The sequence below is a fragment of the Acartia tonsa genome, chromosome 8, assembly GCF_053477335.1.
Source record: "Acartia tonsa isolate MP-2025a chromosome 8, ASM5347733v1, whole genome shotgun sequence".
Lineage (NCBI taxonomy): Eukaryota > Metazoa > Arthropoda > Copepoda > Calanoida > Acartiidae > Acartia > Acartia tonsa.
In genome coordinates this window covers 53,123,093-53,138,968 of record NC_137267.1, presented here as the reverse complement: position 1 = coordinate 53,138,968, position 15,876 = coordinate 53,123,093, and the positions used below count along the sequence as shown (strand labels likewise).

The window sequence follows — 15,876 nt, the reverse complement described above, 5'->3', positions numbered from 1 at the left end:
ATATGTTGATTTTTAACAACAAATTTTTAAGTGATATAATAAACGATTAATCTGATGTTTGGAATACTGATCCTTCCTAGGACAACAAAATACATAGTATAAACATTTGTTATAAACAAAGCATCTCTATATTTAAGTCCTAGAACTGTATTTTTTTTGCAGAAGCTTATAACGTGAAATTTTCTTTTAATTTTTTTCTAAACTATAGTCTGTATTTTTTATATGGGGCAAGTATTCACTGTCGGAATAGTCCCCGTATGGAGAAAGCAAAACCTGAAGATCTTGAAATTGTATGTGGAGAGGTCAGTGTGGAAATTGAGAATCAGGATAGTTCTCCAGAAAATGAGGTAAACTAAACAATATCAAGTCTAAGGCTAGATAAGCCTATTACAGCCATTTTGAAGAGAAAAAAAACTAAGATTGTACTTTTTTATTGAATCATCTCAATATTGAGCTATTGGCTATCCCAGATTTTTTAACATCTTCAGGACTAGAAACATTTTATATCTATGTTCAAATGATTGTGTCATAGCAGTTAATTGTTTTTTGTTATAAATGTTGGATTCCAGCAAAACTAGTAAACTGCGAACCAAAAAAATAGGCAAATCTGAATTTGTAGAATAGCAGCTTTAATATACATTTAGGATGATTTTACTGTAAATATAAAATGTAGATGCAGCTTTTGGTTACAAGTTTCCACCGTTATTTTTTTATTAGTCAGCACCAATGAAGCACAAGATCTCAAGAACAGCATTTTGAGTAAAAACTGGTGAACCAAAAAGATATGCAAATCCAAAACAAATCAATGGAAAACAAATTTTTTTGCACTTTTCTCCTGTTTTAAAGATTGATTCTGATAAATTAAGAATTTTTTAAGGGATTTATGCATTAATTATTACAAAATGTAATATAAGATAGAAATTAATGATTTTTTAAAATAAGAAACATTAGAAAAAAAGAAATTCGACCCCTATCACTTTAGAGGACAGCTGCTGACCTCCAGTCTTATGGATGAAGCTAAATACATGTTAAAGATAAAAATTACTCCCAAAAGTATACAAAAATGATTTTTAATATATTAAAAAAATCCATTTTAAAATCTTGATTTTGATGATGATGGCTTTTAAGATGCTCCTACGGGTAGTGATGGTGAGCCAAATGTTATCAAAGTGCATGACCATGATGTCAACTTAAATATTGAACTTTGCTTCAATTTTTGTATCCATAGCAGCCTCCAGCCAAGCACAATTAAAAAAGAAAAAATTGTAATTTTAATTACTTTAATTCATAAGGTAAATACTGTCATTTTTAGAAGATGTTTATATTTCTTGTCGACAGGCTCCATTGGAGATTGCTATGACTACAAAAATGGTACATAGGTTGATAGACAAGTTGTTGTAATGGGCATGTACTTATAACATTTGGCTCACCATCATCACCAATAGGAGCATCTGAAAGGTCATCATCCTCAAAATTAAGTTTTTTAAAGGTTATTTTTTAACGCATTACAAAGCATTTTTATATGCTTTTCAGGTTAATTTTTATCTTTAACATGTATTAGGCTACATCCATTAGGCTGGAGGTCAGCAGCTGACCTCTAAAGTGATAGGGGTCAAATTTATTTTTTTCTAATATTTCTTATTTTAAAAAATCATTAATTTCTACCTTATACTATATTTCATAATAATTAATGCATAAATACCTTTAAAAATTGTTAATTTATCAGTATCAATCTTTAAAACAGGAGAAAAGTGCAAAAAAATCGTTTTTCTATTGATTTGTTTTGGATTTGCATATCTTTTTGGTTCTCCAGTTTTTACTCAAAATGCTGTTTTTGAGATCTTGTGCTTCATTGGTGCTGACTAATAAAAAATTAACGGTGGAAACTTGTGACCAAAAGCTGCATCTACATTTTATATTTTCAGTAAAATCATCCTAAATGAATATTAAAGCTGCTATTCTGCTAATTCAGATTTCCCTATTTTTTTGGTTCGCAGTTTATTTTGCCTAATATTTTGTTATTTTTTCATTTGTTTTTATCTTGCAGAGAAGAAGAAAAACATTTATATTTTGATAAATATTACAGAGTCACTATTGGTTAAATATAAATTGAAAATATGCTAAGACCAGTGATGTAAAACTTAATTATTTTTGAGCATAGTATTATGTATTTTAGATTTTAAATCATATTATTAGAAAACATTTCAGGTAAGAATGTATTTTATATCAAAAAGTTAGTGTGTAAAGACTTAATGAAAAATAAAGTTATTTTATTAAATAAGTTGGCCATGGAAGTGTTGGAGTATCACAATCATCCATCATTTGACCCAGAAAATATTGTCAATGGCTATGACATCAGTGTATACAAGGTTAATGATAACACACTCAGGGTAAGTGCTGTAAATTTTTAAAATTTTTTTTAAAAAGTTTAATTTAAAATATGTAACCCATCTTTAGAATTTGGCAAATGGCTACTTTAATCCAAGAAACATTTGGCCTGCTTGCCTTCCAAAAAGTGATTCAGACTATAATACATGGTAAATTTTAAATCAATAAAATATTTCATATTAAAAATTTGAAATCTGATTGCTTTGATATTAGGGTGCTATAAAATTTATTGTCATAAAAGTTTCTAAACCTTAGATATTTCACTTGAGTAAATAAAGGTTATTACATTCTGTGGGTGACTAATCATACCTTGAAGGTGTAAGGAAGTTAATAAAAGGATCAAAATGCAATAATAAGAAAGTTATTAGTTTTAAAAAAATACTTTAAACTTTAAGTGCAGGAAATTTAGAATTTACTTACAATTTAGTATTAGGCCACTTATTCCATCCATACAGACTAAATCTAAAAAGTTTGTCTTTGCTTTGGATAAACTGGCTTTGGTAGTTAACATTAAAAAAATAAAGGGATAGTTGCATGAAGTGCATTTAAAGAGTTAACCCTTACAGATCGGGAGGGGGGGGGGTTCATATTGACCCTCCCCCTCTAGTTTTTTCAATGTCATTTTTTTTGTAGGTAAGATAGAGACTTGTGACTTCATGACTTTTTAAGTTTAGTAATTATACGTCGGTAAGAGTTGATCTTATAAGGATATCTGGTCTGTGTCGGTCGTGGCTTCCGGTCAAAGTTGGTTAAGTGGCACCAAATTTAGAAAAAATTCTAAATAAATCTTAATTTCTTCATTATGACTTTTGTGTAGAAGATAGAGACCTAAAATTTTTTTGGTGAATACTGGGATATCAATGAACATAAGCCCCCCCCCCCCCCAATCTATTAAGGTGGGAATTGGGGCCCGATCTGTTAGGGTTAAGGTACTTTGAGTAGTGAACTTTAATATGTCTTAGTAGAATATGTTAGGCATTGGATAGATATGATTATGAGTAAAAGAATTTTTAACTTTACCTGCCCGAACTTTTTTATTTGACAAGTTAAAGTGATTTGCCACATAAATTACATGTTGTATACAAAGATTAAAGTTCTATTAATTAGTAAATGGGATCTAAATTTGTATTTTTGAAAAAAGGTTTTCGCCATTTATAACATGTAAATACGTTGAAAATAAAAATGAAATTTTTTTTCGGAAAATCCCTGGTCAAATCTTTTAATTTTAATCAATAACTTATGTTATTATTATGTTAATTAAAAAAGAAAAAAAAACATACAGTTCACTATATTATTTAAATGCACTTCATGCAACTATCCCTTTGTGTTAGGAAATTGTGTAATGCTATCTATCACACAATTAAAAATGATGATCAAAAATTGTTTTTTTGGGGTGGAGGGCCATATAATTCTTCCATCCCCCTGGAATAGTTTAACAAAGCTGTTGAATTTCATTTTATTAAGGTCAAGAAATGAAAGTTTCAAGGGAAGAATTGCTGGATGGGATTCACCTGATGTTAACACTAGAAATGTTGGTAGTTTTAAATCTATATCTTTTGATGAGTTTGAAACTGGAAATTTTTTTCTGAAAGAGGCCTTGATGGAAAAAGTAAATTGCACTGACCATCCATTTATGGTAACCAACACAAAATATCCTTCTAAAGGAGCTTGTTTCAGGTAAGAATAATAAAATAAGAATGATAAACGAAGAAAATTCAAAGTTTTGAGGATGCTCTGAGAAATGCAGTTGAGAGAAGAACTTTTTACTTTTCAACACTGTAAAGCATGGCTATTTTATAAAAATAGCCATAAATATTTTGATATAATAGTGTTTTCTATATACAGAGATCCAACAATGATGAGTTGCCCAAATTTTGGTTTATCCGGATCTGGATTAATGAGACCATTTACAAATGTAAGTTTTTTTTTGTTACATTACACTTTATTTTTTAACAAACAAATTAGTTGCAGGTGAGTATTCAGTGAGAATCAAAAAGGTATTTTTAAACTTTAAAACTAGGAAAATGCACATTTTCTAGGCTTCTTTTGCACATTTTCTAGGCTTTTGCAAACAAAATATGATTTTGTCGACAATTATATTGAACAATTCAATTCATGACAATCCCCCTCCAAAAATACTCGTCTTAAGGCTAAAAAACAAGGCAAACTGTTCATAAACAGAGCAGAGATTCAGAGAAACACCCAAGGCACTAGGAATAATGTACCCCTGAACAGCTAGACTTAAATTACATATGTGTGTACGCACATAAAATTTTATTGTAGAGTATCGATTCCACCTACCTAATCGTACTTATATTTCTACTATGTATGGTTTGCTGAAATTTTGGCAATATATACAGACAGGAATACATACCAGAGAGGTAGGGGACACTGGGCTGTTTATTACACTAGTCCCCAAAGTTTTATAAAAAGGCTTTCTTATTTATTAGATATAATTGGATTGGTTGGTTCATTAAGTTAAGTGTTAAAATATTTCAACCACTAATAAAAATCTATAGAAGGGGTAAATGGTGTTTCATAAATTGTAATGTACAAAAAATTGTTTTTGCATTGTCTTATCCCTTTGGATCCCTGAGTATATACATTCCTTAGTTGTAGAGTAGCTATTAAATATTTAAATGCAATTATGGACATACAGACGGACAGACATACAGACAGACCCTAACTGTAGAGTATCTGCGTTACTATTTATGTATCCCTGAAATGCTAGGCTGAAATTACAGATTACAGCTGTACAGGGTGATTCAGAATAATCTGTGTTTTTAGACTTTCTGATACAACCAGAAGGAATACAGAAAAAATAGTTATACATCCTTGTTCTCTGTAAAAAATACATTAAATTTAGAAAATGTTTTTTTCAATATCTCTGAAAATAACGGAGCATTTTAGAGCATAAATATAAGGTACATATGATGCTTTTTCTAGTAGAATTTTGTGCTTTAAGGTAGGTTAAAAAAAAATATTTACTTGAAAACAACATCTTAAAGGGAGTGTGAAAGTAAAAATTTCTCATCTGATTATGACAAATTGTAGTTTCTTAAAAATGCTTTTGTGGGGAGCTGAAAAGCATTTCACCTTTAAAACTCATTGAGGTACCTTATTGGACATTTTCCTAAATTAATATTGAAATTTTAAGATTTTTTATACATAATAGAAGATTTATCTTAATTTTTCTTGCACAACATTTTTCACATAAAGCATTTTTGGAAAATATGTACCTATCATAGAGGCCGTATTTTTAGAACTTTTATAAATTTGATGTACATTTTACAGAGACCAAGGACATATAATTATTATTCTGTATTCCTGGAAAAAACACTTTTTTTCTGAATCGCCGTGTATGTACAGACAGACCCTAATCAACTTCAGTTTTGGGTACATAGACAGATATAAATACATAATTACCTAGTTTTAGAATAGCTGTTATTTATTTGGATGCATTTATGGATATACAGACGGACAGACATATAGACAGACCCTAAATGTAGAGTATTGGCACTGCTATTTTAATATCCCTCTTATAAAGTAACAGGATCTGTGTTTACAGTACACACTGAAGGATCTTGCTAACTATTAAAACGACCTGGTTCTTATTGATATGGAAGCTTCTCATAGGTCCTGGAAAGGTTTAGCTCTATTTTGGGGAGGTTACCACATACCTCCCAAGAGAAATCATCCCTAGAAAAAAATAACTTTTTCTTTTTAAAACTATAATTGAAAGTAGGGGTCGACTAAGACTAAGACTAAAGGCATCTAGGGGCATAGCTGTTTACTATTGATATAAAGTAGTAAGGTTTTTTCTTCCTAATTGGTTTCACTATCAGGTAAGCTTTATAAATATCTTTGTGATGTATCCAACTGCCTCTGCAGAGAGATTTAAGATAACACTTTTTAACAGAAAACTCCCCTCACTCCTTATTGGTGCAGTTGTATTTGAATTTTAGTGTCATATAATTGTGTAGTGATCAAAAAAAAAAATTTGTTGTCTTACATAATATCATAAAACATATTTCAAGATTTATTTAAGTTTGATAAAAACTAAGACTTCCTAAAAATTTCACAACAAGCGGATCATGGGAAGTAGAAATGTCACAAATGGGTTAAAATACAACAAGGATGACAACATCCATAAAAGCGAAGCACTGAAACGGTAGGACAAACGGACATAAACACTTATTGTGTCAGAACTGAATAATCAGAATATAAATGTATAAGAGTCGAAGCAAAATTGTGAGTAAATTTGTTGAAAAACTGCTTGATACAGGATAATGTTTATGGACATACTTACATTTTTAGGACTTGATTATAGAGTTGCTTTGCTTATAACATTATACTTTGTTGTCTCAGGAATCAACATATCAAAAATCAGATCAATCGGATGATTAGATCACATAAAAATTTGTTGTTAAAAAAGTAAAAAAATCAACATGTTTAAAATGGACGTACGGACATTCTTGTAATGATTATAGAGTTGCTACGCTTTCTAAATTGTACCTAACTACTACAGGAATCATCATGCAAAGTTTGGAATTGATAGGACAATTCTAACCTGTTTAAATTAACGAAAAAAGCTATCTGTTTGTGTTGGACATACTGACCGACCCTAATTATAGAAAAGCTTCGCTTAAAAAAAAAAATAATAAGTAAGCTTCCTGATATTTTTTCAAATATTTTTTTTGTAGAATACATACAGTTTCTTTGGTCCACTCAGCTTCCACAGGAAATGATAATAAAGAACTTTAGAGAAGATTCATACACAAGTATTATCAAGATCAAATCATGTGCACACTCCACCTAAAAGATTATTAGATTTTTAGAAAAACCTGTAGAAAGGGTTTTCACTGTATGTACTTGAACCATATGGTGAGTTTAAAACAGGTTTCACTAAAATTAAATTGAACTAGTAGCTCACCATAGTTAAAAATTTTCAAATTACTTTTGTTCACTTACATTCCATTAGAAAACACAGATATTGGAGTTTTCTGAAAAGGCTTCTTACATTTTTCTAGCTTTAACCCATTAGTGCCGAACCGAGTTTTAAAACCCGGTGCCAGAAAATGTAAAAAAACCGGTTTTCGGCTTCATAATTGCATCATTCTCAGTTTAAATCCCCCCTCTACTACCCTGGCTTTCATTTCCCCCTGGAGCAGGTAGTTTTGCTTACTTCCGTTTGCCAGTATAGATCAACAAAGTTTGAAAATCATGAAAATTCAAAATACCCCATCTAACTTTTTTGTTTTTATAGTAAAGTTGCTGATTTTTTTCGTTAAATCTAAAGTTTATTGACAAGTACATCTATTTGTGAATTCGTTTTATTTAAATTATTATTTTTTATATGATTTTTTTATCGTTTTTTTACGCCCTATATAGGCCCGGTTCGGCATTTCCATTTTGAGTCTGAAATTTTTATTACCCGGTTTCACTAATAGATCTTTTTTGACAACAACAACAAAACAGGGTTTTTTTTACCCGAAATCGCCGGCTAAACACAAAATTTGAAATAAATCGCTTCGTATTATACTTGTAGCTCTTTAGATTACATGAGGTTGTGTAGTTTTCAATTACGGATTGTATCAAAGTTCTAAAAAGTGTTCATCTCACTTTTGGCGTTCAAAAATTACATTTTTCGATTTTTGGTCAAAATAACCGGGTTTATACAGGTCAACCGGGTTTTAAAACTGGGGGAAAGCACCAAAAACGGCTGTTAATGCCTGGTTGGTATTTATGGCCAAGCCAAACCGGGTTTTTTTGCAACTTTCCTGTGCACGCCACTAGAGCAAAACAAAAAAATACGAATTCTGTTTTGACCATTATAAAGCTTCCCTGAAACTTACAGCTCGATCGGCCCATAAAAGTGGCGCTCGGCACTAATGGGTTAATATCTTTTTTTAAAGTATAGCAGTAAAATCATCTATTACACAGCAAAATGGTGAATCTTAAAATCAAATATTTAGGAGATAACTATAATAAATCTTCATATTAATAAACACTATAAGGTACTCTAAACTATTACTGAGGCTTTTTAGATATTTAATCATTATGAAATATGAAATATCAGTTTCTTGTATGTACAATAAAACACCTTTTTACTAAAATTGAATAATATTTGTTTTTTTTTATATTACATTTTTGTAATCTTCTATTGGCTTATAATGTCTTCAACTTTATGTATTTGGATTATCCATTTTACAGACAGTTTTAGACACCTTAATTGTCAATTTTTGGTCAACTTTTAGCAATATTAAAGCTATTTATATAAGATACTTATAGTTTTCTCAAAAATAACTAATTTTATGTTTTCCATATATACTCACACCCCACCCAAAGACTTGTTAGGTTAGAAAAAAACTGTATACATTACAGTAGAATAGACAGATATTGCAGATTTCTAAAAATGGTCAGTTACATTTTTCTAGCTCTAATACTTTTTTGAGATATCTTATATCAAAGTATTTGCACAGCAAAAATGTGAAAGATAAAATTACATATTTTAGAAAAAAATACAATTATTTTCATATAAATCTCTTTAATATTGCTCCAAATTGACCAACTATCTACATTCTTGTATATGCAATTAAAAATTTATATCATAAACTTTTGAAGAGGATGTCAAGTACAATTTTTGGGTGAATCAGGTTCTCTTATTATACCACCTCTTTACATCAGACAATCAATCAATCCTTCATTCATTACAGGTAAAATCTTTATTAGCCAAAAAAATATTTAGTTTTAGTTTCAGTATCTTGATGTATGTCTGTCTGGTCCTATGATGGTTTAAATCTAATTTTTTGTGTCCACACCCAACCCAAAACAAATGAAAAATGCACCACTCTAATTATTTTCTTTACTCCACCACAGGATAGAGCCTCCCATAAATTTTTTGTTGTAAAAGTTGTTGCAAATTTAGGTATTAAATAAAAATTTTTGTTTTTGTAATATTCTAGTTGTGGTGATTAAAATTGATATTAAAAAAATACTACACAGATAATATCACACAGAACAATAATGGGGGTTGGGGTTGGACAGGTGAACTTCCTATCTGGCCTTATGAGCGAAGCCACTAGTTAGAAAAATTGTATTAAAATTTTTTTTAAAAATAAGAATAATTTTAACATGGATTTTATTTTTTTATTTCTAAATCAAATTATTTTCTCTTTTTGATCAATTCTTTATTTTCTTAAACTGATATTTTATGTGCAGATGCTAGATGTTTCATGCCATGGATTGCATCAAAATACAACATGAAAATGCCTGACGGTTATGATAGGAATTTGCCAGATTTGTGTAAAAAAATCACTGGCAATGACATAGAAACTTCAAGGTAATAATATTATTTTTCAAATATTGTTTCATATTATAATAAGTTATATTAAAGGGACTGTAAACGAGAAAATTTCTCATTAGATTATCAAATCTTAACATCATCTCATTCATATAATCTCAAAGATAGTGCAAAACTGTCTCTTGTTTCTTTGGAAGATATAAACAAAGAAGATTTAAACAAAATTAATCAAATTTGATGCAAAAAAGATAAAATACATGATGCTGTTATTTGACCTACTTACATTTAGGACTTAAAAGATTACCTTATAATATTGCAAATTTTTGTCCTCCGAGAAATCATTATTCATATGAATCGGATATTTAAGTATCATACACAAAAACTTGTTTTGAAATCAGCTTGTTTTAAATGAATGTACTAATATTTTGATAATAACTTGGTGGCTTGGTGATGCTTCGGATACAAGTCCTCTCCATGTCCCCTTTAAACATACTCATTCATTCATTTTGAATAGCAGTGAAATATGCTCAATTGCCTAGGGTAATCAACACCCATGAGACAACCAACCCTTTGATTTCATGATCTTTGTCTCAGAAATCCTAACTCTGCATTGTAATGAGATGCACCTGTTTTTCAATGACAGTTTTCTAGCAGCTAAGTGAAAAAGTAAAAAAAAAATTTAATTAAAACCATCCGCAAACTTTTAGGCCCCCAGGAAAGGGAAGTGCAAAAGAGGATAAAATAAAGGAGATGGTAGGATGCAGTAACTTTGATTGGTTTTTATACATTTATATTACATATATTCATATATATTTAATATATATATTAAATATTTTTGATAAATTTGTATTATAAGTTAGATGATAAGTGTGAATTTGACCACAAAACTTTGTTTATGACAGTCAACTTTATTTTTGACTTTAGAATGTCACATTAAACTTATATATATTTTTAGCACTCAATCTACCTGCATGGCATTTACAGCCTTTACTGGTTTCCTGAAATGCAACCTTACAAAATCAGAGGTATTTTAAAAATTATATCTTAACCCTCCATTGTTTTTCTATGTGTTCAAAATGTTTATATAAAAATTGTAAAATCAAATTTATCAAAATAATAAACCTTAAAACCTTACTTAACAATAAGTGTAAATAATAATCACACAAAAAAAAGTACAAAGTACCAACCAAACATTCAGAAAAAAAGACAATAATTTTAGCAGGCTTCACTGAATCCTTATTATAAGTTCAGGATTAACCTCAACAAATACTTTGTGAGTTCCACCCCATGATAGAAAATTACTTTTATTGGTCAAATTTTACTTAAAGTAAGTTTACCTTACTTTCTTACCAAAGTAAAAAATCTGGACTTTCTATAAACCCACAGAGACTCTCATACTTACACAACAAAAAATTTCTATGTTAAAATTGGTTATAAGGAACAGTTAACCTTTTAGATTTTTAAGGAATTATTTGGTGAAAAGAAATGTTGGCATTATGACCAAGAAGGACACTCAGACCATTCATTTTACTGTTTTACAGGTATTCATATGTAACACATTCCCCCCAACGGCTAATTAGGTTAAAGAAAATAATGATTTTTATTACATTATAGATTATTTTGTATGAAGACTCTCATGTTCTCAAGCAATTATATTTGTCAACTATATATATAAGCATCCTAATGTGTTACCTAATTTGTTGACAACAATTTTCTTTACTCTAAAATCATATAAAAATCCTTAAAAACTTGGTCACCTAAAGTAATTTGAAAATTTTCAACTATGGTCGCTACTAGTTTAATTTAGGAAAATCATGTTCAGGACTATGCATAAAGGTATAATTCATCAAAAACTGTCAATGTTTCTGAAACAAATTTTCTTGAGGCAATTTAAAAAATAAGATATTGATTATTGATTTATGTCAATGATAAGTGAGTCAAATCAAGCAATACTTTTGTTCCATTAAAAAACATTGTACACTTTTAGATACTGGTGTGAAAGGTTCCTGTCGCAATGATTGTCCAGGAGTCAGAGAAGTTCAAGTGGGCATTGGAGCAGTAGCTGGTTTGTCTGCACTATCCTTAGCAGGTAGTTTAAAATTGAGATTTATCAAATTTTCATTCCAACATTTTTGAGATGAAACTGATATAGTGCATTTATCTAAAAAGATTTTTTGTGTTTGAAATTTTTGAATGATTTTAAATTTGATCAAAGAAAAGATAAAAAAAAACTTTAACTCTTCTTGTACTAAGAGAAGTTATGTAACATATAGGCACAGTAAGAAATTTAACCTATATCATAATCATAAACCTATACAAATTTAACCCAGTAATATTTAGAGTTCTAAACTAGCTATGGAAGTAATTTTTTTAGTAGGAATTTGGAGGGTCCATTCTACAAGGATCTGTGAAGTTTTCTGTTCTAATACTTTAAAACATTATTAAAAAAATTATTTTTTGCTCAAAAAAATGTTATTCATTTATGAATTATTTGAGGAAACATTTTTTTCAAAAACTAAATTCATATTTGCACTTTTTAAAAACTGATATTTACCATTGTCAAGCACAGATATAAGGGAACTTTCTTGTCTCCTTAAATTAGTTCAAATATTTCTTTTTTGGTGCTAAATAGCAAATTACAATAATAATTCTTCTCCCAGCTTTTTTTTACACAGTTACACATTGTACTATTTTTGTTTTATATTATTAACATTATTAATTTGAAATGTTGCTAGGGAGTGCTATTGTACCACCATTTACAGTTGCATCTTCTGCCCTTCTTGGATATTTTTCCTTGTCAAGGTAAAAAACTTTATATTAAATTTTTGTTTACTTTAATCTTTAGATAATTCCTGAATTTCTGAGCATACTCTGAACCTTTTTTAGTATAATTTGATCAAATGAATCATTCAATAAATTATTATTCTTAACCCCCCCCCCCCCCATCATCTATATAAGAAATCAGGTGAATTTTTTCATATTGCATGTGGATAAAAAAAATATTTTAGGTCAAGTGCAGTTCATGGTAAAATGTTTAGTTATGTTTAGTAAAGTTTGGAATAGCTTTCAGTTAAAGTACTTATGGTTGAAGCTAGAAACAGAAAAAAGGATGGAAAAGGGGGAGGAGGAGGGGGGGGGGGCGCAGTTTAAAATAATAGTTTGAGTGCTCACAATAATTGATATTTTATATACCTATTTTTTAAATGAATAATACTTGCTTTGTTGTGATTTTTAGACAAAATCAATGTCCAGAAGTTTGTAAGTTAAGCTTTGGTATGTGTTTACGTGGTCGAAGATGTAGAATGATACAGAATAGCTCTCAAACTAGCAACACAACAAACAGCAATGCAAACAGGAGAAGGTTCAAAACACAATATTATCAGGTGTGTAAAGTTTTAATTGCTGGTTAAATAAAAAAATAAATTACAAAACACAAAAAATATGCTTCAATATATCATTCTAGACAAATCCTGAACAAGTGTTGGCAGATATGAGAGGAGTGTCCTATGAGGAACAACTAAGAATCTTACAAGCATATGGGGAACAAAGTTATTTCCCAGATAATTATGTTAAAAGAAGAGATGATGAGCAGCAGATAGGATTCTTTCATGAAAGTCTAGGTTTCATGTCTAAACTATTTGACACTGTATACAATTATATATTTGAATAATCCTTTGCAAAACCCAAGTAAAAGCTAAAATAATAAGGTTATAGAAAGTCTTCCTAACTATTAAAGTAATGCTTTTTAATAAATTTTCTTCTATGAAATTTTTTTTATGTATATAGTGTACTCTGCTTTAAATATGTTATTATTACCTGTTCTTGTTATTTTGTTAAAATTTACTTAAAATTGATTAAAGATTTATTATCTTAGACATTATTATTATTATTATATTTTGAATAAGATAAAAATATTTGGCTAAAACGTTGAAGATTGAAGATTGCTTTAATATTTGTGCACCTGGTCTTGTTAACATTATTTTGATAATATGCCTTTGGTAGCTTTTATTTAAAAGTATAATACGTCGGATACAGTACATCTAAATGATTAGCTTATAGATATTATAAGGATTGTCACATCCTTTATGCCTGGGAGTACAAGGATGAAAATACCCATAAGAGCCAGAGGCATTAAGGGATCAGTCAATAAATATTTCTCCTTCTTTAGATAAACAAGGGTGACAACATCCATAAAAGCCAAGCTTTAAATCAGAATGAAGGAAAAACGACCAAAACTTCTTGTATAGTGTCAGAACCAAATGAGCAGAACATTAATTTCTAAGGCTACATTTATATTATTTTATGGAGTTGCTTCGCTCATAATACTTTACCTTGCTTTCCTATGAATCATTATTCCAAAAATCAGATTAATTGGATATCACATAATAATTTTTATTTGTCAAAATGTAAAAAAAATCAGCATATATGAAAGGACATACAGACTTTCTGGCAACGATTATATAGTTGCTACGATTTTTAATTCCTACCTAACTGTTATTTGGATACTGCTATTGTGACAAGGGGTAAGTAAATGGCCAATAAGTTTTTGTACATCTCCTATGACAATAAACATTATTACTCCTTATTGAAAAAACATTGCTAGTATTAACAAATTAATCAAATTTCAATAAATTACCGGAAGTTTTTAACTAACAAGAGGGTATTTTTGTAAAACTTTTTGTACCAGTATAATTTAATTTTCACAAAAAAAGAGAATTCCAAATGATCAGACTGTTCATAGACACACTTAAATTTTTAGATTTGAATAGTATGGAGATGCTTCGCCTACTTTTCCAGAAATTAATACTTAACAAGAATGACAACATCCATAAAAGCAAAGCTCTAAAATCAGAATGAAGGACAAACAAACAATAGCTCTTGTAGAGAGTCATAAGTAAAACAAAAATTATACATAAATTTGTTGCAAAATTGCATGAATATAGGATACAGTAATAGGACATACTTTCTTTTTAGGATTTGATTATAGAGTTGCCTTGCTTTTAACACGTTACCTTGTTGTCCTAAGAATCATTATTCTAAAAATCAGATAAAAAGGATATGATAATCACATCACACAACATTTTGTCAAAATATTTAAAAAAATCAGCATGTTTTAAATGTACGTATAAAATTTCTGGTAGCTATTATAGAGTTGCTATGCTTTCTAAATCGTACCTAATTAATATATAAATAGTTGCTACGTTTCTAATAAGTACCTAACTGTTAAATTAGTCATCATCAAGAGCTAACTGTTACAGATGGACAGACAATCCGACCCTACATATAGAAAAGCTTCGCTTTTGAAAAAAATAATAATGATGTTATAAACAAAAGTGTTTTTAAATAATCATCATTAAAATGGGCGGATTATTACAAAATAGTTAAGACTTGATAATGTAACCCTTGCTTTGCTATAATTATTAATTAGGATCGGTCCGTCCGCCCGTAACGGTTAGGTAACTGTTAACTCTTTTCGTTAGAAGTATCCTATCGATTTCAAACTTTGCATGGTGATTCCTTTAGTAGTTAGGTATGATTTGGAAAGCGTAGGAACCCTTTAATCATTACCAGAAGGTCCGTACATCCATTTCAAACATGTTAATTTTTTTTACATTTTAACAACAAATATTTATGTGATCTAATTCTCCGATTGATTTGATTTTTGGTATATTGATACCAGGGACAACAAAGTATAATGTTATAAGCGAAGCAACTCTATAATCAAGTCCTAAAAATGTAAAATGTAAAAATTTACTTACAATTTTAATTCGACTTTTATACATTTATTTTCAGATTATTCAGTTATGACACTATACAAGTGTTAATGTCCGTTTCAGTGCTTCGCTTTTATGGATGTTGTTATCCTTGTTTTGACTAAAATCTTGTCCTAGAAATGTGAGTACTACCTTTAAACAGCTTTTAACAGTTTTGCAATAAAGTTACACATAATTTTGTCTATATGTAAATTTATATTTAGTTAATTCAGTTCTAACATTCTACAAGATTGAATGTTCGTTTGTCCTTTGATTCTTAGAGCTTCGCTTTCATGAATGTTGTCATCCTTTTTTATTACAAGAGTAATCAATATCGTAAATTGAAATTACAAAAATTGTGTCATAAATAATGGGCAATAATTTGGAGATTTTATTAGGTTATAAAAGCTCGGTTGTATTTCTCTGGTAACA

At 29.4% G+C, this 15,876-nt stretch overlaps 1 protein-coding gene across 1 annotated transcript; it reads left to right on the top strand.

Annotated features, from left to right (window-relative positions):
• Nucleotides 1-257: 257 nt before the first annotated feature.
• Nucleotides 258-13,403, top strand: LOC145326691 (uncharacterized). The gene is made up of 7 exons (XM_080170056.1): nt 258-347; nt 2,283-2,390; nt 10,647-10,716; nt 11,679-11,780; nt 12,427-12,493; nt 12,927-13,074; nt 13,155-13,403. Exons 1-7 carry the CDS (start codon nt 258-260, stop codon nt 13,359-13,361), a joined length of 792 nt encoding a protein of 263 aa, XP_080026182.1. The 3' UTR covers nt 13,362-13,403.
• The last annotated feature ends 2,473 nt before the right edge of the window (nt 13,404-15,876 follow it).